The sequence below is a fragment of the Pungitius pungitius genome, chromosome 18 (assembly GCF_949316345.1).
Source record: "Pungitius pungitius chromosome 18, fPunPun2.1, whole genome shotgun sequence".
Lineage (NCBI taxonomy): Eukaryota > Metazoa > Chordata > Actinopteri > Perciformes > Gasterosteidae > Pungitius > Pungitius pungitius.
In genome coordinates, this window is record NC_084917.1 from 1,708,533 (window position 1) to 1,732,337 (window position 23,805).

Below are 23,805 nucleotides of genomic sequence, written 5' to 3' on the forward strand. Positions count from 1 at the left end.
CAGGCCGTAATACCTCAGTAAACCCCCCCACCCCAGCATCCCACCTTTCCCTCACCACTCCCTCTCCTCCTGTGATGCTCACCACTCCTCCACATGTCCTGCTGCACTGTACGGAAGAGAAAAGGCTCCCCATTGTACAGGAGCCAGCACCGCTATTGATTTCCGTCTGCCTACTACCCCCCCCCCCCCCCCCCCGCCGCTCCCCCCCCTCCCCCTCCAGCCTCTCAGCCTCCCTCATCCTCACCAGGACTGCAGCAGAGAGACCGCCGCACCGCAGGAGACGCGGACCGAGATGCGATCCGATGCGCTGCGTCCTCTGCACGCTGTGAGTATTTCATTTCTTTTGTTAAATGTGCCGAACTGCGACTCCATCTCCCTCCGCCGAGGAGCGCAGCATAGATCGCATCTTCATCCGCCGTACTTTGAGGGCGATCATTAGATGTGCAAAGAGGAGATATCGATAGCACTGGATTAAAATGCTCCTTTTTTTTAAAAACCCCACGGTGATAAAAAAGATGAACTGCGTCCCTGCGCGCGTGAATTAAGAAAAAGTTGAGGAACTTTCTGAGAGTTGTCCGTCACAAAGAATTATTTTAAAAATCCCGATAAAATATCACATCCGGTTTAACAAACAATTTAGTGACTTTGCCGTCTAGCTGACAGGTGAGCGCGCGCGCGTACGTGTGCTCGCTGGGGTGTTTTGCGGCGATCCCCCCCCCCCCCCCACCCCTGACGTGCTCAGTGATCGTGGAAAGATGAGCTGGTACGCGCGCGGGCGACGGAGGCAACCCCCCATCACCTCCCCGCCCCCCCCCCCCGGTGCTTTCCCGTCCGCGGAGCGCGCGCACGCAGGTGCATGACGAATGTGGAGCTTCGTCCATCCGTCAGGAGGACTCCGAAGGCAACGCGCGGCGAGGGGAGAAGAAATCTAATCCCAGGCCACAGGACAGCGCGACGTCTAAAAACGGCACGCGACTTGCGTCAAAAAAAAATTAAAAGACGCGCGCGCGGTGATCGATTCGCCTTCCCGTTAACGTGCGCGCCCCGCTGGCTGGATGCATGCGCCCTGCAGGCCGGACAAAGGGGGGGGGGGGGAAGAGGCTGAACGGAAAGTTTCTACGAGATGAAAGATGGTGAAACGCGAGCAGGCGTCCGCTGCAGGGCCGCGCCCCTCAGGTTGTGTTCCGTGTGTGAGTGTTTGCCCAAGGCCTGCGCGGAGACCCGCACGTGTTTGCGTTGGCTCAGCACACGACGATGCACCTGTCTGACCGTTTATTGTGTTACACAAAAGAGGAGCTGGGGGCTGCGCCGTGTCGTGTCGTGGTGATGGCCAGGTCAGAAAGACACGATCAGCCAATCGTAGAGAGGGAGGGGCGTCCTGAAATGACGATGACGAAAAACGAGGTTTTTCTCATGGGACGTGGAAACAGACCCCGTGAAATGTATACGCGCTGTCCCTTTAAGATGAAAGTTTGGCATTAGGAATAAAAAAGAAATGAATGAAATATTAAGCTGGTGTCCGAATGGGCCGAACACTGCAGAGATGTCTGACAAAAGTAAAAGAAACACAACACACAGACACACACTTTCCATCACATTTCACAGGGACCCCCAAAGCAGCTGGACAAACTCCAGCAGCCTGTAAAAAGCCCCCACCCATCATTATGTAGCAATCAGGCAGGTGTGTGTGTGTGTGTGTGTTTGACAATTCCCTTTGCAGCAGTGCATTTGTGAATATATGAATGTGTGCGTTTGTGAGCTCTGAGCCGTGCTGCTGTATAACGTAGTGTGTGTGTGTGTGTCTGTAAGTGTGTTCATTACTTCAATGCTCCACTGCTTCAACAGCCTCATGAGGCTGCATGCTCCTAAAGTGCTTCCTCACCAGTCTGCCCCCCCCCCCCCCCATTTCTGCTTTGAGAGCAGAGCAAGAAAAATATATTTATGTACCAATTCACTTTGTTGTTTTTTACAAAGTCTGCAGACCTGCCTTCAGTTTGAAGAACTCGTCTCACATTTTGCTCAGAGTTCATTTCACCAGGAAACGACACTTATTTTCGCCTCTTTTCTTCACTTCGTTAAAGCTCTTGGCCCCAAATGAATCTGCAGTTAACTCTTAACAGGGAAGCGTAACCTTTAAGTCCCCATTGTTGTGTCTACAAACGCGTGTCGGCTTGACTTTTCTCAGCTTTGAGAAACGACTCAAAGGGTTGATGAAAAGCAACATTTTCGTTACATTGGAACTCTTTTTGATTTGCCCCATTTCACCTGCTACATCTAAAACCCCTCTGCCATCACAACGAGCTTGAATGTGCAGATGTTTGCTAGAAAGCGAACCCACCAAAATGGCCGATAGACTTCCCTTAGTCTGCTGCTCCTTCCTGTCACCACAGGAAGTCGTCTGTAACGGAACCGTTCCTCCTTCCACAGAAGACGGATGCTAGCAGGCGACGTCAGGAGAGAAGTCACTGTGCACCTTCAGCTGTTTAGATGTCCTGTGTTATTTCCGTCCACACTTAAACCTCACCTGCCGAACTCGCCGCGTGCATCCAGCGACCTCCCGCCGCAGCCCTCGCAGCGGGCCCTGCGGAGCGCGCCCCCCCCCCCCCCCCGTAAGGTCTCATGCACGCTCACGTGCGCAAGAACGCTGAGAGGAACTTTACCCGGAGCATCCTGCAGAAAACACGACCTCGAGGTCCTCGTGCACAGTGCGGGCGCGTCTCAACCAGAGCGTGCGCGCGCCGCGAATGATTAATGAACGTAGCCGGATGGCGTCGGCGGGCCGTGACAGCACATGAGCGAGGAAATGGTCCCCCCCCCCCCCCTCCCCCTCTCTCTCCGTGGACTGCTGATTCAGAGCTCGCAGGACTTTTTCCCGCTGATTGCCAGAATCACATCACGAGGGCGCCGTTGAAATCACCCCAATCACAGCATCACAGCAGAAGGCGAGTCGCCATCAAAGGAGGGGGAATTAAAGCGGCCATGAGTGACATTAGCTTGCCTGTTTATGGGGGAGGGGTGGGTGGTGTTGGTGGTGGTGGTGGTGGGGGGGGGGATTTGAAATGTGGCAGCTTCTTGTGTAACCACATGACTTACCTCAGCGGAATGAGTTGCTTCAGAGCAGGACCGGACATTTAGACGTTGAAGATTCATCTCTCCGGTCCAAAGGGGACGGAGGAGACTTTGAAATGTCAGCGTCGATGACGCGGAGGAGGAGCACCGAGCTCATTACGAAGAACCAAATGTCAACAGAAGACGGGTATCGTTCATTTTTCATGCAAGACGCTGACTTTGAGATTCCAGCCGCACTTGGGTGAGAGAGACGAGAGGATGGAGAGAGAGGGAGGGGGAGGGAGAGAGAGGGAGGGAGAGAAAGGGGAATTGAGACCTGAGATTACGCACCCACCTTCCCGCCTGTATTGCACCATTATTCGAATCCGCCCTATTGCAAGGCCTCCTCTTAGCAGCGCAGCGAGCTGATTGGCTGTCTTCCTCTCCGCCGTGCGGTGCAGAAGCCTGAAGTTCATCACAGAGTTCGACCATTTAGTCTCCAGATGTCAGGCGCTGAGCCGCAGGAGATGAGTTTGGGGAAGTTTGGGGAGAGGAAACCCGCCTTGTTGTGTCTTGTGTCGCGTTGAGGTTTTTTTTTTCTTCGTTTTTGTTACAGTGACCACGCCCACTTCTTAATTTTCTTGTGTTTAAGTGTTTAAGAATGGAACACAGCCTGGACCTCTCCAAAAACACACCAAATCAACATGTCCAATGTAATGCTGCCATGCAAACAAGTTTTTACTCAATAACTTTAGCTACAACCTCTGGACAGAGCCGGGCCAGCTTTGCCCCCCCCTGCGTCCAGGCTTTGTGTTAAGCTAAGCTAAGCTAAGCTAAGTTAAGCTAAGCATCTCACTGCAGGAAAATGGGTAATTGAAACAAAAAAAACCTTTTGTTCTTTGCCCCGTTCAGGACAGTGTCATATATTTACATACATGTGGCGGTGATGTTCTTTCACACACATCCATGGCCGGGGGGGGCGAGGTGGGGGGGGGGGAGTTGGCGTCCCATCATCCGGTCGTGCACAAAGTTACTTTCGAACATATTTCCCACCTCATTTATTGCTGCACTGCACCAAAATCTTTGGGGCTGCTTTGGGTCGCTGTGGAGCCCCCGGCGCCTAAGTGCAAATAACAGATCCCAGCTGATGTTTTATCTCATACCGCAGAGCAAAGGTGAGCAGAGACCCCATACATCAACCTGCCACAGTCCATTTGGAGCCTCGCACCCACTCCACAGAGACGGGGGACGGCGGCGCGATGAGCAGATTATGCAGAGCGCCGTCTCACTGAAAGCACCGAGTCATGTGCACATGAATCACTACAGCGATATCCGTCCGTCTGATGTTGGTGGTTTTTATATCACTTCAGATAAGCTCACACACAAGACTGAAAGCTCTACAGAAATTCCAATACCAAAAACAATCACACAGCCTCTTCTCCGGGTTTGTTTTCAATGAATCTTGGCTGTTTCAAGCACTTCCACTTAGTAGATTGCACTTTGCAGCAGCTCCGGTTCGGTTGCCAAAAACGCTCTTTTTAAGTTATTTGAAGTATTTGGGGCCGCTGTTAATCAAGCTGACCTTGCCTTTCTCTCTCCGTCCCCTCAGGCTGCTGGTCTCCGTGGGCTGAGCTCTGACGGGGTCAAGGATCTTTTCCCATTTGCGATCAACCATCTCCATTTGAGTGCTGTCTGGCTGCTCCACATCCAATGGAATTAGACATCAATACCTGATCGATACTTAGCGTTCTGGCCTGCTGAGAAATAAGCTGCTTTGAGTCGCTGCGGTAGAGAAACACAGGCAGCTTACATCGCTGCCGGAATAAGTCTGAATCGATTTGACCTAAAAGTCTCTCGGTTCCAACATGGATGACGCGCAGAACAACAGGACGGCCCTGGCCAAGGGCGCCAAGGACATCGCTAAAGAGGCAAAGAGGCACGCCGCCAAAAATATCGGCAAAGCTGTGGACCGCGCCTCCGACGGATACTCGGCCAGCCGCAGCTACGACCGCTTCCAGAACGACGACGAAGGCGAGAGCGCCTACGGCCGCCGCCCGGACGACGTGGCCAGCGGCGGCGCCGTGGAGGACGAGGACGAGGACGGGGCCTCCAGCGACGCCACGGAGGGCCACGACGACGAGGACGAGATCTACGAGGGCGAGTACCAAGGCGTGCCGGCCCGCGGCGACGGTCAGGCGGCGGCGGCGGGCCGGCCGGTGTCCGACAGCGCGAAGAGCCGCAAGGAGCTGGAGAGCGAGAGGCGGTCGGACGAGGAGGAGCTGGCCCAGCAGTACGAGCTCATCATGCAGGAGTGCGGCCACGGGAGGTTCCAGTGGCAGCTGTTCTTCGTCCTGGGGCTGGCGCTCATGTCGGACGGCGTGGAGGTGTTCGTGGTGGGCTTCGTCCTCCCCAGCGCCGAGACGGACATGTGCGTCCCCAACTCCGGCGCCGGGTGGCTTGGTAAGTCTCCCGTGACGTCGCTGCTCCTCTCTAATGCGCCACCCTGTTTTCTCCGGCAGCTTCCCAACGCGAGCGAAGGGGTCCGAGAGACGTTGTGTGAGACTTCAGGTGACGTCATGCATCGCTGCAACAGTCAGAGCTTTTGGCGACTTTCAGATTACGGGTGCGCCAGCTGCTCTGTGAGGACGCAATGCTAATGTAGCATGCTAACACGCCTCCGCCAACAATGCCAACGGGCGGAGGTTACGTTGCCGTAGCGTTTTCAGTGTTTGCGCACGTCAGCGTGCTAAAATCTGCTAATTGGCACCAAACACAGAGTAAAGATGGCCGACATTGTCGTCCCAAGGGGCCGCTGTTGGGCGGTTTTTCTTCTGTTGGCGGACGTGTCAGTCCGGGTGATGCAGACTGGCTGAGATTCTTTCACATATACGTACGTGTCATGCGCATTTTAATGTTGTGGAGTAAGATGATCTTAAATCAGATCCTCGGTGGCAATCGGACAGCCTCACATTCACAGGTCGCACCTCCCCGAGGGCCGGTGATGCGACGAGGTCAGTGTGCATATTTATCCAGAGAGAAAGCTTGAATCAGTCCTCTTCAACAGGGCGGAAAACATCCTTACAAAGCGTGTGAAGTCCCAGGTTTGTGGTATTTGAGCAGCTGTTGTTTACGACGTGCAGCGCCGCACACGCAGACGCATGCGACTGTAACGCCGGCGCTTTTGGAGCTCACCGCAGGGTTGTCATGGCACCAGCTATTTGGATACTTGAGTAGGAGGTGTGTTTATCTGTGGATGGATTTCTCACACACTAAAAAGGGGGGGGGGGGGGGGTTGTGTGTCTGTACGGGCAATTTAGCCTCATTATTTGTCTCTCTAATACATAAAATTGGTCATATGTTTCCATGTGTCCATCAAAGCATTAATCAAGTTTATTTTTACAGCACATCTCACAGTCAATGTGTTTTCAAATGAAATAAGAAAAGATCAGTTTAGGACCACAAAACAAGAAAAGGAAAAGTGAACGACACCACACGGTTTTAGGGTTTAACAGTAGTAATAAAAATGGTTCTGAGAATAAATGATCGTATACACTTTAAGCTTCAAATATCAATGCTTTTAATCATTTGAAACACAGGTAAATAGATCAGATGTCTTTTTGCTACATGACTCTGTGCTTTTCTCACCCACTAGAGAAAGCCCACTAGGTCTATTCTTTGTGAGTAGGATGATTTATTATTCACCCGTACTCTGACTCATCTCTCAGTGGGAGACAAGAGGGAGAGAATGGCAAGAATGAGTCATTTTAGCAGCTCGCTCACACACCACATTAGTAGAGACCGTGTGTGTGTGTGTGTGTCTGTGTGTGTGTGTGTGTGTGTGTCTGTGTGTGGGTATGTAGTTAAAGCTCAGAAACACCGAGCAGACATCAAAGAATTATCTGTTGCGTCGCCTCTGGCCAAAAAGTCTCACTTAAACACATGAAAATCCCATGTTTTCTAACAGTTTAAATACTTCACAACCCACACAAAGCAGGTGTTTGGGACCATAAAGCCATGTTCACAATGTTTACTGGAATAAATCAAGTAGAGTCATTTCCTCATAGACTTGTATGGGAGCAGAGGAGTCGCCCCCCCCTGGTGGTCAGCAGTGAGAATGCAGGTTTTAGACAGGCAGGAAACACTCGCTCCCTCGTTGGAGCCATCAGGTGAACACTTTCCGTTGTTTCTTCTCGTTCTCGGATTCGCTTCAGCTGAACAGCCAATAAGATCGATTTCTGTGATGGAGGGGCTCCGCCCCCGTCAGCGGCCGATAGGCGTGGTAAAGCCCCCCCCTTAAATGAGGGCCACAGACGCTCACCGACGTCTCAGCATCGGTGTGTGTCGACTGTGTCTGGATTTATGGGAATCGACATTACGTAATACACCTGATTGGCTGTGGTTTTTTCTCCGTGAAGGTCGGAGCCTCTTCTAGAGATCAATAAGAGCTTCTTCTAGAAATCAATAAGAGCCTTTTCTAGAGATCAATAAGAGCTTCTTCTAGAGATCAATAAGAGCCTTTTCAGGAAAAAAAGACTACTGAGAGGAGTCGTAAAATAAAGAGAATGATACAGAGTCCAATCTGATCACAGCACAATATTTAATTCAAATTACACAGCACCATCTGATTGTTGGGCATCAAGGTTTAGTTTTTGGAATGTATTATTATGGGCTGGTGCCACGTGGGGCTGTAATATTTCAAAGTATATATTTTATTTTAGAATGAACTACTACATATACTATGCTCTGAAATACTCCAGTACTTAAGTGCAAGTACGTTAAGATGTCACTAAAGGTTCAGAAGTATTATCAGCAGCATCAGTACTCGTTATGCAGATCGGATCCTTTTTAAAAAGGGTTTTGTTATTATTTTATTTTGTTCGTATCACTGAACAACACCTATGATTTAGTTCATCAATGTGAGGACAAGTTGAGATTTTTTACACTTTTATATTTATACTGCATTATACAGTATATTAGCAGTAAAATGAGCCGTAGAAGTTAGTGTCATAGAATGGAAATCCTAACTATTGATGCTGTGAATCATGCCTCAAAATCAGAGGGACAAATATTCCAGCTGACCTTTTAAAAGGAACGAAAATATTGTGAAATGATGCTTTTACATTTACATATTTAGTGGACATGATTAGATTTATCGTCCTCCTTCATTATGAAGCATCTCTCGTTTTTCTCCGCATAATATACTTTAACCCCCCCCCCCCTTCCGCCCCTCACGAATATATTACAAAAGACGAGATGTAATCCGACTGCGGGGTGTCTCGGCTCTTTTCTTCTTCCCTCTCTTACATCTGGAGATCCGGCTCCTGGAGTTAATCTCTGCAGCATTGTGCTTCGCTGCAGTTTAGCCACGGTACACTGACTCACGTAGCCCCCCCCCCTCCCCCCGCCCCCTCCCCTCCGCCCCCCTGCGAAGGAGCAGCCCGTTTTACACACCTCCTCTCCCTCTTTCCCCCTCCCCCTCCCTGCGATCTGTCCTCCTGTCCCACACTGAGCGTCTCCAGTTCTTATTAATCGATGGTAATCTTCTTCTTCTTCCTCTTCTTCTTCTTCTGCCTGTTGCGGTTTGTCTTTGTTGTGCCATCGTGAGCCGAATCGTGTTGTGATGAAAAGGAGCAAAATAAGCTAATAAGGGTTAGGGACGTTCGCCTCCATCTCTTCGGCCCTTTTTCTGTCCTCTTGCTCCTTCACAATAAAAGACCTCGGATGTGTTCCCCGCCTAGTTATGGAAAGAAATGGTCACTAAGAGATCAAAAGCTGTACTTGAAGCTTATCTATGAAGTGAAATGTCCCCAACAAACAAAACCCAGAAACCCAGTTGAGACAGTTAATATCCGGCAAAAAGAGAGAGATTGTGTCCGTTTTTTTTAACACAAAACCCCTGATCCTGAACTTCTCTTGATCTGCTGATTGGAGACACAACGTTGGCCTCTATGATGGGTCTATGTGTTCCAGATGTGGTCATGATGTGGTCCTGATGTGGGCCTGATGTGGTCCAGAGGGGGTCCTGATGTGTGCCTCTATGTGTATCAAAGCTGAATCTGTTTTTTTGTGTCGTCGACATGATGTGTTACATGTGTGTGATGTAAAAGTCTTACTGATGCCCTGCAGCCCTCACACGATGTCCTGAGCAGTGTCCCGCTGAAGACGATTCTCTGTCTCCCCTCATCCGACGCTGATAAGACAACAGTATTATTAAACAGTTAATTACTATGGGGGGGGGGGGGCAGCATGCTGGAGACTGCTGGAAAAGAGCTAACTGATCCCCCCACAGGGCAACTGCATTGAATATCAGAGTGAGGGGGGGGGGGGGGGGGGGGGGGAGAAGCCAGTGTGGAAGGTCTGACCCCAGTTTGAACCCTGACGAGAGAATCACAAATCCAGGCAAAGCGGGGACATAAAAAAAAGAGCTGATGTTAGCAGCTGGCATCCTGATGCATTGTGGGATATTCACCAGGACAGAAGCAGGAGGAGAGCATCACCTGCTCTCTGCGCGGCTCGATAAGACCTTCTGCTCTCAGCGTATCGGCCCCATCACCTCAAACACGGAGGGGGGGGGAAGACAAATAAGAGAGAACCACCCCCCCCCACACACACACACACACACTCCCAAAACGCATTAGCATTTTTATTAGCCTCTTATTTACCCCTCTGCAGCCTTCATGCTGCCGGGGACGGAGAAGAGAAACGACCCCCCGAGGGACGAATGCGTCCACTTTAAGAAGCAAAGATGCAACAACCGCAGTTTCCTCCAGGGAGTCGAATCTTCATCGTGATGAAAGACATTAACCTTTGCTGCAGGAAGTGGGCGGGTCAAACAAACACAGGACTTTCACTGAGGAGACAGGCGTTTGTGTCCCGCGTTAGCACCATTAGCAGCATTAGCAGCATTAGCAGCATTAGCAGCATTAGCACCATTAGCGCCATTAGCACCATTAGCGCCTTCGTCCTGTTCTGGTCCCTCTGCGTTTCGTTCTTGGAACTTGACGATGATGAAATGGAATCAGCTGTCAAGTTTTTCCAAAAAATTTAGATGCAACTAATGAAAATCCAGGTCTTTTGGCTGCACCTGTGTGAGCAGGTGTGGGGGAGCACATCCTGACCGAGCCGACCCGTCTTCCGTCCTCTCAGAAAGACACGTTGCATTTGAAGATTCTATGTTCCGTCCACGGCTCGAAAACCACAGAAACACTTTCCGTTTGAGCGCCGCTACTCCTCTGAGGCACTTTGGAAAGCACCATTAAAGCTTCAGTCGATGTTTAGCTCTGTGTGTGTGTGTGTGTGTGTGTGCGTGTGTGTGTGTGTGTGTGTGTCTGTCTAATGCAACCCTACACCACGAATAACTGCAATGCCACCGGGTGTGTTAAATCTGACCCAATGTGAGCCTGTGCTACGCTACGTTAGCTTCATTCTGCACTTCATGGAAACATGAAGGGTCGGAGGTGGATTTCATGTGCGTTGTGTGTTGAGATGGTTCAACCCCCCTCTCCCCCCCCCCCCCCCCCCCCCCCCCCCCCCCAGGAAGCATTGTGTATCTGGGGATGATGTTCGGCGCCTTCTTCTGGGGCGGCCTGTCGGACCGGGTGGGACGCAAGCAGTGCCTGCTCATCTCGCTGTCCGTCAACGGCTTCTTCGCCTTCCTGTCCTCCTTCGTCCAAGGCTACGGCATGTTCCTCGTGTGCCGCATGGTGTCCGGCTTCGGGTGAGTCCTCCTCCGCTTCGTCTGCAGGAGAGAGCCGAGCCCAGTGGACCAGCATCTGGCGAATGACATCACTGCTCGCATGTGACTCAGAAAGGTCTACTGCCCGTTAAACGTCGAGCTGCAGAGCCAATGCACAGAATACGTATATATATATGTACATTTATGTTTATATGTATATATACTTAAGGTGCAGCCCACAGTCTGTTCTCAGTAAACCCAAAACAAACAGCTTAATGGCTTTGCGTTACATTTTTAATGAGTAGTTTTAGCTTTTATGTCATCACTTAGATCTCAATCGGCTTCCACATGTGTGTGTGTGTGTGTGTGTGTGTGTGTGTGTGTGAGCCTATCGGGGTTAAAGAGATTTATGGTTCCACTTTGGGAATATGTTACACTTTCAAACCCTGGGATGAGATTTTTGCACGTTTAACTAAATTCTGCTTGTCTCATTAACATTTCTCCCTTTGCCTCATTAACTCTGCTTCCACACAGACACCAAATAGAGAAAAAAAGAGATTCAAACTGCACAAACAAATTGGAATCTACATTTATGGATGTTTCCTGCTGAAAGCCACTTTTAAAGTTCCCTTAGAACTTATAGGCCCGATTCCGTCGCACAACGAGCTCACGGATTCAAAGTCTCTCGTTTTTTGTTTGCGGCCTGCAGGATCGGGGGGGCGGTGCCCATCGTGTTCTCCTACTTCGCGGAGGTGCTGGCCCGGGAGAAGAGAGGAGAGCACCTGAGCTGGCTGTGCATGTTCTGGATGATCGGAGGGATCTACGCCTCCGCCATGGCGTGGGCCATCATCCCGCACTACGGTGAGCACGGCGGGGGGGGGGTATTGGGAGAGGCCCCCCGCTGGGCGAGGGAGGAGCGCGGAGCAGGTGGCGGTGTGGGCGGAGGCCCACACAGAACACGCGGGGGGGGGGGGGGGGGGGGGGGCTTTTAAAGGCTGTGTCTCTTTGTCTCGTCTTTGCTGGCTGGGCTGCAACAGGAGGAGGAGGTGAAACTAGATTCCAGAGGAGGAGGAGGAGGAGGAGGTGACGGGTCGTAGCGAGGGAGGAGAAAAACAGAGAAAAGGGGGGAGGAGGTGTGAAATCTATGTGTAGGGCACGAGGAGAGAGGAGGAGCCAGGCGGGGGTTGATTTATGTGGGCCGGTGTCACGGGTAATCGAAAGGTGAGGGGACACAGCCGAGCGAAGAGGGAGGGGGGGAGGGAGGGGGGGGGAAGGAAATATACAGGCGTAAAGGGAAGGATGAGGGAAGAGGGAAGGTTTCTGTGTTTGCCTTTTTCTCACAGCGCTGCCGCCTCCATCATCAGGACAAAGTCTCTCCTCGGAGTGTCTGGCTCTACGATGTGTGGTAATTAAGTTCAGAGTCTGGAATGAAGTCATGACCCCAGAAAGCAGCTCGTTCTGTGCAGGAAAAAGCCTCAGTGCTGCAGGGATTCCTCCTCCGAGGTCTCTTCATGCAGCACACTGTGTTCACTCAATCCAAACGAGGCTGCTGTTGTGCACAGTGAATGAAGATTGTAATATAACTGATGCTCCTTCTTCTTCTTCTTCTTCTTCTTCTTCTTCCTCTAAATCAACCGGACGGAGCCAAACATCTGCTGCCTTCCGTTCACCTGACCTGATTTGTGTTATGAGTTTAACTATATACTGTAGAACTATATTCTTATATGTGGGAAATACCTGAATTGGCAAAACAATACAAAGCCACACAATGTGACCGTAGACAAAATCCAATTAAAGAGGACATAAAAGTATTTTTACGTTTACCTCTTTAAGACTCTGGTCGTAACCTGTCAATCAAAAGGTAGCCCCGCCCCTGAATCATACACTGTTATATGGTCTGTTTGACTCTAAATGGACCACAGTTTACCAAACAAACATCAACTTGTATCGAAAAAGACTTGAAACTAGAGGCTGAGACCATAAACTCATGTTTACAATGTTTACTGAGGGAATAAATCAAGAGAGAAGTAGAGTCATTTCCTCATAGACGTCTATGGGAGCAGAGGAGTCGCCCCCTGCTGGTCACTACACACAAGTAGAGTCATTTCCTCATAGACGTCTATGGGAGCAGAGGAGTCGCCCCCTGCTGGTCACTACACAGAAGTAGAGTCATTTCCTCATAGACGTCTATGGGAGCAGAGGAGTCGCCCCCTGCTGGTCACTACACACAAGTAGAGTCATTTCCTCATAGACGTCTATGGGAGCAGAGGAGTCGCCCCCTGCTGGTCACTACACACAAGTAGAGTCATTTCCTCATAGACGTCTATGGGAGCAGAGGAGTCGCCCCCTGCTGGTCACTACACAGAAGTAGAGTCATTTCCTCATAGACGTCTATGGGAGCAGAGGAGTCGCCCCCTGCTGGTCACTACACAGAAGTAGAGTCATTTCCTCATAGACATCTATGGGAGCAGAGGAGTCGCCCCCTGCTGGTCACCACACAGAAGTAGAGTCATTTCCTCATAGACGTCTATGGGAGCAGAGTAGTTGCCCGCTGCTGGTCACTACACAGAAGTAGAGTCATTTTCTCATAGACGTCTATGGGAGCAGAGGAGTCGCCCCCTGCTGGTCACTACACAGAAGTAGAGTCATATCCTCATAGACATCTATGGGAGCAGAGGAGTCCATGACACAACACAACAGGCTTAAAGGGACAGGTTTTTTTTTAAATCTTGTTTCGCACAATTGTTGACATTTTTTCTTCAGTTTGTGTAACATGGGTCCAAAGATCCATATATCCATACTCGTTGCGTAATTGATGCTGATTGATTAGAACGCCGGAACTCTTTTCTTTTCTCTGAGACGCGGCGGCGTGTTGCCAGGAGGTTTTGCCGCAGTGCTCACCGCATCGACTGATGGGCAAAGGCCAGATAGCTGTGTGTGTGTGTGTGTGTGTGTGTGTCTGTGTGTGTGTTATTCTGTTATTCCGATTTTAAGAATGAAATCTGTGTTTTACTCCATTACGCTTGTGACGTTGTGTGAGATTAAAGCTGGATTTGTCAGTTTGCCTTTCTGTGTTTTTCGCCAACACACCGATGCCTTCAAATGTGTGTGTTGATCAATGGCCAAGGACAACGTGTGTGTGTGTGTGTGTGTGTGTGTGTCTCAGCCGTGCTCACTTACTGAAGAATAGGAACATAAATCTTGCTGAGTATCGGAATCAGTCAGCCGTCTCCTCCACTCCATTAAAGCTATAATCCCCCTAATGAAGTTTGCACTGGTTCAAGCCGTAGGAGCACACACACACACACACACACACACGCACACACACACACACACACACACACACGCACACACACACACACACACACACACACACACGCACACACACGCACACACACACACACACACACACACACACACTGATGGACCAACACAGGAGACTTTCACCCTGTAAACCCCGCTGTGGCCCGATGTGTTTGTGCAGGCTGGAGCTTCAGCATGGGTTCGGCCTACCAGTTCCACAGCTGGCGTGTGTTCGTGGTGGTGTGCGCGCTGCCGTGCGTCTCGGCCGTGGTGGCTCTGACCTTCATGCCCGAGAGCCCCCGCTTCTTCCTGGAGGTAAGAGGGATCCAAGAGTTTCTGCTGGAGGTGACAGATGTTGTGGCTGCTGTTACACCACAGAGCTCTGGGACTTACCTGAGAATCATACTTTTTCCAGTTTGATTTTGGATCACAGTAACCCGGGGCTTGATTGATTTCCGTGTCGCTCCCATAACGATCCCGGACCCTCGTGGGTTTTTTAAAAGACACCACGGGTGCAGCTGGAGCAGTAAGTCGTTTAATTCAACGACAGCGCCGCATCGATTTCCACCGCTCTGTCCATGAAATAATAATCTGCTTTCCCTCCCCGGGGGGGAAAAAGTTTTTAGTCCTCATCGGGCCCAAAGGAAGCCACATAAGAGGAGGACACGTCCCAAAACACAACAGTGCACCTCCTTCTCAATGAAAGTCCGTCCTCCTCTGCAGGGACGTGAAGGTCTTCAGAGCGAATCCCGAGGGGATCTTTGTGCAGATCAGTCCAAACGGGACCTGCTGCTGGACAACACTTTCATACCCAGTGGTGTCCCATAATGCCGCAGGCCACACATGACTCACGCCATGGCTGTGAATGCTTTTTGCTCAGAAAGATGGAGGCAAACCTGAGTGATGACAATAATATAAAAGCATCTGAATGAGACCCTGATGTGTTTTCCTGATGTCCCTCAGACGGGCAAACACGACGAGGCCTGGATGGTGCTCAAGCAGATCCACGACACCAACATGCGAGCCCGCGGGGAGCCGGAGAGAGTCTTCACTGTGAGTACCCCCCCCTCCTCTCCTCCACCAGCCATTCCTCCGCTGCTGAGGCGTGGTGACGGAGCGGTGTCGCCCCCTGCAGGTCAACAGGATCAAGGTGCCCAAGCAGCTGGACGAGCTGGTGGAGATGCACAACGAGTCGGCCAACGCGGCGCTCAGGGTCCTCTTCAAGATCCGGACGGAGCTCGGAGCGGTGCGCCGCTTTCAGCTTTGACGTTTCATTCCCATTTTTCTTCTTAAGAGTACTGGAATTGAGGGAAAGTGTCCCCCCTTTGGTCACAGATCTGGGCGACGTTCATGAGGTGCTTCGACTCCCCGGTGAAGGAGAACACCGTGAAGCTGGCTGTGGTGTGGTTCACGCTGTCCTTCGGGTGAGGGAACCTCTGCAGCAGATGCTGCGTCACTCAAATGCTGCCGATGCATGTCGACACGTTGGATCGGGGGAAAGGGGCCTTTAATCAACTCCGGTCTGCACCCGTCCTTTTGTGCCTCACCCCACGCCTCAAATATAAAACGCGCTTCACCTCTGACACCTCCGCCCTCGGCCAATTGCAGCACGGCCCTGACCCATGTGACCCTCTGCTGACAGTTCATTAGACCCCGTATTTGGGCCTCTGCCCTGAAAATTGCATGACGGCGCTAAAAAGGCCTCATCTCTGCAACTAATAAAAAAGAGAACCCTGGTGATTCCTTATCTGTTTACACGTTACTGGTCAAGTGCAAAAATACTAAATTAATACTTTAAGTAAGTAATTTCTTTGACAATTTGAATCCAGCCTTCAATGAAGCTCACGAGTCATCATCATCATCATCATAAATTCCACCCAAGACCCCAAACGATCAATTTAACTTTTAAATAAGATGAAGTCACTTCTAATTAATGGTTATGATTCAGGTACTACGGACTCTCGGTGTGGTTCCCTGACGTCATCAAGCACCTCCAGGCCGACGAGTACGCCTCCCGGGTGAAGATCCACAACAACGAGCGCCTCGAGGACTTCACCTTCAACTTCACCCTGGAGAACCAGATCCACAGGAACGGGGTCTTTTTAAATGACAGGTGAAAAAAAGAAAAATCCCCCAGTGGGCGATGGGAGCGATGGCGTCTTTCTGCATCCTTTATCTCAGGAGATTAAAAGCTTCTCTCTCCTTCTCTCTCCTTCTCCCTCCTTCTCTCTCCTTCTCTCTCCTTCTCCCTCCTTCTCTCTCCCTCTCTCCTCTCCCTCTCTCCGATGTTTGTGTTGCTGTTTTTGTTTCCCATCCTCTGTTTATTGAGAGATGAAATCAACAACATGATGCTGAGCACAGCGGTCCTGCAGCAGGTCCTAGGTCTCCGTCACAGCTCTCTCACATTACTGCAGAGAAGCTACAGGAGGGATGTGTTGTCCTCCACATGTGGAGACGTTTGTGTCTCCAGGGGGAGAAGCACTGAATGTGCGACTTCAAACTATCCATTAATCATTTCATTCATTAACACCACCTCAAACTCTTATCAAAAACATTATCCTATTGTATTGATGAAGCCTTCTCACCTTCTTCTCCTCAAAGGTTCATCGGCATGAAGTTCAAAGCCGTCACTTTCATCGACTCCTCGTTCATCAACTGCTATTTTGAAGACGTGTCCTCCTTAGGATCCCTCTTCAAAAACTGCACCTTTGTCGACTCCTTCTTCTACAACACGGGTGAGTCGCCTTCAGGGACCCCCTCCCCCCCCCACCCCCCTGAGGAACGCATGGTTTCTCAGGCCAAGTTCAATTCAATTTATTAAAAAAAAATTCCTTCACAGAGCGAGACTGTAATTAGAAAAGCTTCATTGAGATTAAAGGAACAGATTGACATTTTGAATTAAGCTTCTGTCCCGCAGAGTCAGATGGGTTATTTCTAACGGGGGTTATTCAACTTAACTGGACTAAACTGAGACGGGTTCATAGATCAGGACTAACCTGAGACTGGTTCATGGATCAGGACTAACCTGAGACGGGTTCATAGATCAGGACTAATCTGAGACTGGTTCATGGAGGATCAGGACTAACCTGAGACTGGTTCATGCAGGATCAGGACTAACCTGAGACTGGTTCATGCAGGATCAGGACTAAACTGAGTCGGGTTCACAGATCAGGACTAATCTGAGACTGGTTCATGGAGGATCAGGACTAACCTGAGACTGGTTCATGCAGGATCAGGACTAATCTGAGACTGGTTCATGGAGGATCAGGACTAACCTGAGACTGGTTCATGCAGGATCAGGACTAACCTGAGACTGGTTCATGCAGGATCAGGACTAACCTGAGACGGGTTCATGCAGGATCAGGACTAACCTGAGACTGGTTCATGCAAGATCAGGACTAACCTCAGACTGGTTCATGCAGGATCAGGACTAACCTGAGACGGGTTCATAGAGGATCAGGATTAACCTGAGACTAGTTCATGCAGGATCAGGACTAACCTGAGACGGGTTCATGCAAGATCAGGACTAACCTCAGACTGGTTCATGCAGGATCAGGACTAACCTGAGACTGGTTCATGGAGGATCAGGTCTAACCTGAGACTGGTTCATAGAGGATCAGGTCTAACCTGAGACTGGTTCATGGAGGATCAGGACTAACCTGAGACTGGTTCATGGAGGATCAGGTCTAATCTGAGACTGGTTCATGGAAGATCAGGTCTAACTTGAGCTTCTCTCTGGCTTTCACAGACATTGACGACTCCAAACTAACGAACTCCAGAGTGATCAACAGCTCGTTCCACCACAACAAGACGGGCTGTCAGATGACCTTTGACGACGACTACAGCGCCTACTGGGTTTACTTCGTCAACTTCCTGGGAACGCTGGCCGTGCTTCCCGGGAACATCGTCTCGGCGCTGCTGATGGATAAAATCGGGCGTCTCAGCATGTTGGGTATGTGGCAACGTGCTCCGCGAGGAGCGGCTTCTTAACCCGCTGCGCTCCGCGAGGCCTGAAGGAGGCGTGGCTTTGTCTCCCCGCAGGAGGCTCCATGGTGCTGTCGGGCATCAGCTGCTTCTTCCTGTGGTTCGGCACCAGCGAGTCCATGATGATCTTCATGCTGTGCCTCTACAACGGCCTCAGCATCTCCGCCTGGAACTCCCTGGACGTGGTCACCGCCGAGCTGTACCCGACGGACAGGAGGTCAGTGGAAGGAATGCACCGTCGGTAACTCAAATAATTCATCAACTGGTTATTTTTGAACAATCCGTGTAATAAATCAGCATAATGGCTTCAGGATCCATCCCAGTGGCTCCTGGACGTGGCAGAAATGCTGATGCTTGCTGCTCACTTGATATTATACTGATATTATATGATTGAAAAGCCGCCGCGTACTTCTGCTGCAGAACAATTTAATCCTGGGCAATTTACTCCTTCAAAGGAGCGTCCCGCAGCACAGAAACCATCCTCTGCCTCTCTCTCCTTGTCTCCTCGTCTCCTCGTTTCCAGGGGAACAGGCTTTGGCTTCTGCAACGCCATGTGCAAGCTGGCGGCGGTGCTGGGCAACCTGATCTTCGGCTCGCTGGTGGGCATCACCAAGGCCATCCCCATCCTGATGGCGTCCACCGTGCTGGTGGGCGGCGGGCTGGTGGGGCTCCGGCTGCCGGACACTCGGGCCAACGTCCTCATGTGAGACCCGGACCCGGACGCAGCACCTTTTGTGTACCGGGTCTCCACTCAGTCTACTGAACGAAGGTTCAGATTGGACTTTATTATGATGACGATGTCCAGTACCAGCCGAGTGATTATTGTTCTGTTGTATCTGAGGGGAAAAACCCGGTAAATCATTTGAGATTAACGAGAGGAGCCGCGGATGTAGAGACTAAAACTCTGTATATCAGCTGCTCGCCGTCTGCTCCACAGCAACGCATGGTCAAAGCCGCCCCGCCGCCGCCGTCCCGCCGCCGTCCCCGTCCCTCGCTCATCAAAGGAACAGTTTCACATTTCATTCAGAAGCTCACACTAGCAGCCGGTTAGCTTAGCATAACGACTGGAAGCATGCAAAGGACTCAAGTCATCTCACAGGTCTTTAGCTTCCGAGTCATTTGGCGTCGTATTCAGCATCCGGATTCATGTCTTTGACCTCTGCTCCCACACCCGAGGCCAGAACTCCTCTTTCCAGCCTCCTGCTGCAACTTGCAACGAATGACAAAGGCCATAATAATGAAGTGAAAGATCTACAACGACATCGTGGGTCCGTCAAAACCGGCCACTCCAGCAGCTGCGTTTCTACGGCGATCAGAAGTTTACATTTCCTGCTTTTTACAGTGAGAGACCGGAACCCCCCCTTTTTGTCTGAATGCTTCGTCTCGCGTCGTGTTCGTCTCGTGGCACCGCGCTCGCCGCCAAAAGGGCTTCGCTCCCCCGATGTGTGCTCTGCCGTGATGGCGCGTCTCCTCCGCTCTCGCTGCTACTCCGAAACTCCCAAGGCCTTTCTCCGACGTCGTGCCTCTCGCTCTCCTTCCCGACCTGTGCAGGAAGCTCCGCTGCTTTCGTCTCATCACTTGATACCACAGTGTGTGTGTGTGTGTGTGTGTGTTTGTGTGTAGGTGCGTGTGTGTGTGTGTTCAGATAAATCCTAAAATGATCCCATTTGTTTTATTTGGACAAAAAAAACACATCTTGGACAAAAAATCTGTTGCATAAATTTCGGGAAAAGGAGAAGTTTCAACAACGTCGACTAAAAGCAACAAAGTAAACTAAATTGAATAATTGTGACAAAAAAGAATTTTGGGCAAATTCCTGCTAACTTTAGTTTGTATGAGGGGACGCACACAGTGGTCAGCTGTGTGAATCTTTGCTCTCTTAAAGGTCCTGACCTTGTTTGACCCGTCCACAGGTCTCTAGTGGACATTGTTGCTTGTTGTACACGTCACACCTTTTATTAGCGGTCTCCAGATATTCAAAGTCACTGGTTTACAGAAATTTCCCCCGAAACGCGAGTCGTTTTCTTGTGTTTCTACTCGAGGGAACTAAATGTTTTTTGGGGAATTTGAACGACACGATGAAGTGAAATGAACAGCCATGCTTAAAGGATCAGTTCACCCAAATCCCAATGAAAGGTATAGACCAGGCAGGCGGATAGTGGGCTGAATGTGGACCAGGGTTCATCCTCTGGGGACCATGAATGTCTGTCATTGTGTTTTTAAATAGTTGACTTCATAGAAACGGCGTCCTGGTTCCTCTGGGTGAACAGAGGACTACTTTCTCATCAGAAATGAGATCCGGTAGAAACTCCAGAGGGCATTCTTTAGGTTTTATATTTTTTCATTTTACAATGTTGCACCACGAACAAACGTTCACCTGCATCGTGACGAGTTGGAGACGGATATCGTGGCGTCAGACCCACTCGGCTAAATAAGAAGCTACGCTTGTTTTTGTTGTGATTTGGGTGAACGCAGCTTTTAAAACCTGTAATGAAATAAACTGTTTGCTATGATGTTAAAAATGCATTAGATCACTTATGAATTATCTCAGAAAATGTATGAAAATGCTCACTTCTGGGTTTGTTCAACCACAGAAAAAAAGAAAAATAACAGTTGTTCTCAGTTATTTGTGATGATGTTTGGTGTCAAAAGGCAGCAGTGAAGTTCTCTTGCCAGCTATTCTCCTCCTTCAGGATGACATTTCTCTTCGGACTGGAATGCGACCGCTTCGATCCGGTCGCCCCGAGGCTTTGACGCCTCGCCTCCGTCACCTCCGCCTGTGCCGAGCTAACAGCAACCTCCTCCGTCAGCCACAGTCCTGCATGTTTGTTACTGAAGTCCTTCTGCTGTGTGTGCGTTTTTTATCCATTTTTGGTGTCTTTTGCTCTTCCTCTGCAGGGGGGGGGGGGGTCAAAGGTGAATGTACCACTCTCGTGTGTTGTCTGACTCGTTGTGGACAGGTGTTCATACCCAGTTGACTTGTGGGTTGTTGTGAAAGGGCATGCTCGTGGTGAGATGACATGTATGTTGTCCTGTGACCTGTGACCTTGATATGATTTATTTTGATAAGAAAAAGCTCTCGAGAAAGAAATCGGTGGATTCTTCCGGTGTGTCTACAGGCTGAATAAAGAGTTTAAGTCGAACCACTGTGTGTTTGCATCCTTACATCACCAGCAGAGGGCCCCCTTTCTAAGAATAATACACCACCACATGCTGGGACATGTATCTAAGACACCTATGGATCTTATTATTGGGGACTGTTCCTGTTTTGAGGAAATATTAGAGTCTTGGATTTAGTTTATTTGACATTAGTTAATCCATTTACCTCCTACGGCTTTTAGTTTTAATAAATACAATCCGTGTTGCTATTTTGGGGGTTTATGGATTCATTCAAATGGCTTGTGTTTGTTATTAAAAAAGAAACACATCTATTTTGTTTAAATGTAAAAACTAATTAACTGATGGTTAAAAAAAAACTTAAAATGCTACAATAGTTAAAATTATAGTTAAAATTGCTAAATGTTCAACCATTTCAACATTTAAAGTCATGTCGTGTTGAGCAAAGCAAGGACCAGACTTGAGACTTTAATGAAAGCAATATGACAAGGTTTATTTGTGACAGGAGTATTCTGTCCTGCAGTCATACGGACCTGTTTCAATCTGTCTAGCAACAGCAATGAAAGGGCACTTAACACAAAGTGCGCTCAGAATATATAGTCTTTAAGAGCATTTTTGATTTTTGGTTCACTATGATGGTAGCTCTGCTGGACGAGCCTGCAGACTTGGACATGAGGACGAAGAGGAGCGGGTCCAGGCAGGCGTGGAGGCAGCACAGACACGCCGCCACGTTAAAGTGCACGTACAGGCCCTCCGTCCCGTGCACAGACAGCTGCAGGTGGTGCAGCAGGTGCAGGACGCCGGCGGGGGCGAAGCACAGCGCGAAGATGAGGAACACCAGCGAGCTGGCCCTCACGTACACCGACCAGTCGTGGTGCGACCGCTTGAGCTCGCACACGATGCGGGCGTAGCACGCCGCCGTGACCAGCAGGGGGGCCAGCAGGCCGACGGCGGCCAGGAACAGGTTGTAGTAGAGCAGGAAGCCGTGGGAGCGCTGGCGCAGGGGCAGCACGTCGTGGCAGGTGACGCGCCCCACCTCGGGGAGCCGGTAGCTCTGCTGGACGAGCAGCTCGGGGACGGCGGCGGCGGCGCCGAACACCCCCCACACGGCCACGCTGACCCAGGCCGCCAAGGCCCTCTTGGGGAGGCCCTTGTAGGTGAACGGGTGCACCACGGCCAGGTAGCGGTTGACCGCGATGCAGGCCAGCGTCTGGGCGGAGCAGTAGAGGTTGCCGTAGAAACAGGCCGTGACCACCCGACAGGCGGCCTCCCCGAGCCCCCAGTGGTTCCCGTGGAAGTGGTAGTGGGCCTTGAGGAAGAGGGAGAGGAGGAGGAGCAGGTCGGACGTGGCCAGGCTGCAGTAGAGGATGGCGGAGGACGCCCTCCGCACCTTCGAGGCCAGCGAGCTCAGGAGGGCGACGTTGGCCGGGATCCCCGCGGCGGCGAGCAGCAGGTAGACGGTGGGGATGACCCGCGTGCTCAGGCGGCCGCGGAGGTACTCGGCTGTGCCGTTGCTTAGCAACCACAGCTCCGGCGGGGACTGGGGCGGAGCGGGGGCTCCAGTCCCATTGAGCTCTGAGGAGAAGAAGCGGGGCTGATGGATCGTGTTCAGTTCCCCTTGAAACGTTCTGGGCAACACGACCGCCCCTCTGCTTTTTTTCTCCCCTGCAACAAAGGAGAAGAAAAGGAAAAAACGTTCTTTATGTTCTTTATGCTCTCCTTAAGACTTGTTACATCGTGTTACAACACATCTAGAGTGCACCGAGTCGCTGATCCCACCAGACTGCAACGAAAAAACATGTTTTTTTTTATTTCTATCGAAGCTTGAAACAGTTTCCTGAAACACAAAGTGAACTTTCAGTTAAATCTGTCAGTCCGTCGGCCTGATATCCTGATATCCGCTCCTTCAGCCATCTTTAATCATAAACCAAAACCAGAACTTCTGGTTAAGGTTGATGTATGAAAACTGTCACAAATTCGAGACAATAGCTGATGTTTCTGCATTCATGTTCCTTTACATCTTCACGTCAATGCATCATGTTCTATAAGATGACATTTTCATGCACAAACACTTGTTTTCTTCCGTATTTCATATCTAACAGTTGAGAAGGTGCTCACCTGTCCCCAGGTCAGAGCCCCTCACACAGAGAAGAACCACCAGGAGGAATATGAGACGCTTCCACATTGTATCCGAGCCTCAAAACACCTCCCTGAGCCCACGGAGGACGAAATGAAGAAGGCTGCGTTTGTTTCCTGTTTAAACATGCACAGGGGGAAGTGCACCACCCCCCACCCCCACCCTTCTCCCCGCCCCCCTTCCTCCTGTCGCTCTGCTTGTTTTATGAGGTTCCAGTCAGTCATAGCCTCGTTTTGAACTTGATTTGAACTTTAACACCCAGATGTTTCCTCCCTCCTGTGTTGAAACACTGTGGCCTCTATGAATGGTGACGTTTTGCCAGGGGAGGGGGCGGGAAGGGGGGGGTGGCAGAGTGACGTAATGATAATTTTCATCACGGAAATGTCTGTCTGGAAATGATAAGCTTCTGATCATAAATAGTCTCCACTTCTCTTCTTTGTCTTCTCCTTTATTCATTTGAAAAAAAAATGTGCAGTTAATTATAATACAGAGAAAAAAACGTAATGAGATACTGATTCAAAAGAACAATGAGAATCTTTAT

General features: G+C 50.3%; 2 protein-coding genes across 2 annotated transcripts; one reads left to right on the plus strand and one right to left on the minus strand.

Moving 5' to 3' along the window:
• Positions 1-194: 194 nt before the first annotated feature.
• On the plus strand, positions 195-21,153 carry LOC119226838 (synaptic vesicle glycoprotein 2C-like). The gene is made up of 13 exons (XM_037485161.2): positions 195-325; positions 4,658-5,508; positions 10,585-10,765; positions 11,433-11,584; positions 14,208-14,341; positions 14,990-15,079; positions 15,162-15,272; positions 15,362-15,450; positions 15,975-16,139; positions 16,628-16,761; positions 17,775-17,978; positions 18,068-18,227; positions 18,534-21,153. The coding sequence occupies exons 2-13, from the start codon at positions 4,914-4,916 to the stop codon at positions 18,715-18,717; spliced, it is 2,199 nt and encodes a 732-aa protein (XP_037341058.2). The 5' UTR covers positions 195-325; positions 4,658-4,913; the 3' UTR covers positions 18,718-21,153.
• Positions 21,154-21,610: 457 nt separating this feature from the next.
• Positions 21,611-23,433, minus strand: LOC119226770 (proteinase-activated receptor 3). Its single transcript, XM_037485037.2, has 2 exons — positions 23,246-23,433; positions 21,611-22,792 (listed from the first exon to the last, which is right to left on the minus strand). Exons 1-2 carry the CDS (start codon positions 23,310-23,312, stop codon positions 21,699-21,701), a joined length of 1,161 nt encoding a protein of 386 aa, XP_037340934.2. The 5' UTR covers positions 23,313-23,433; the 3' UTR covers positions 21,611-21,698.
• Between the last annotated feature and the right edge of the window lie 372 nt (positions 23,434-23,805).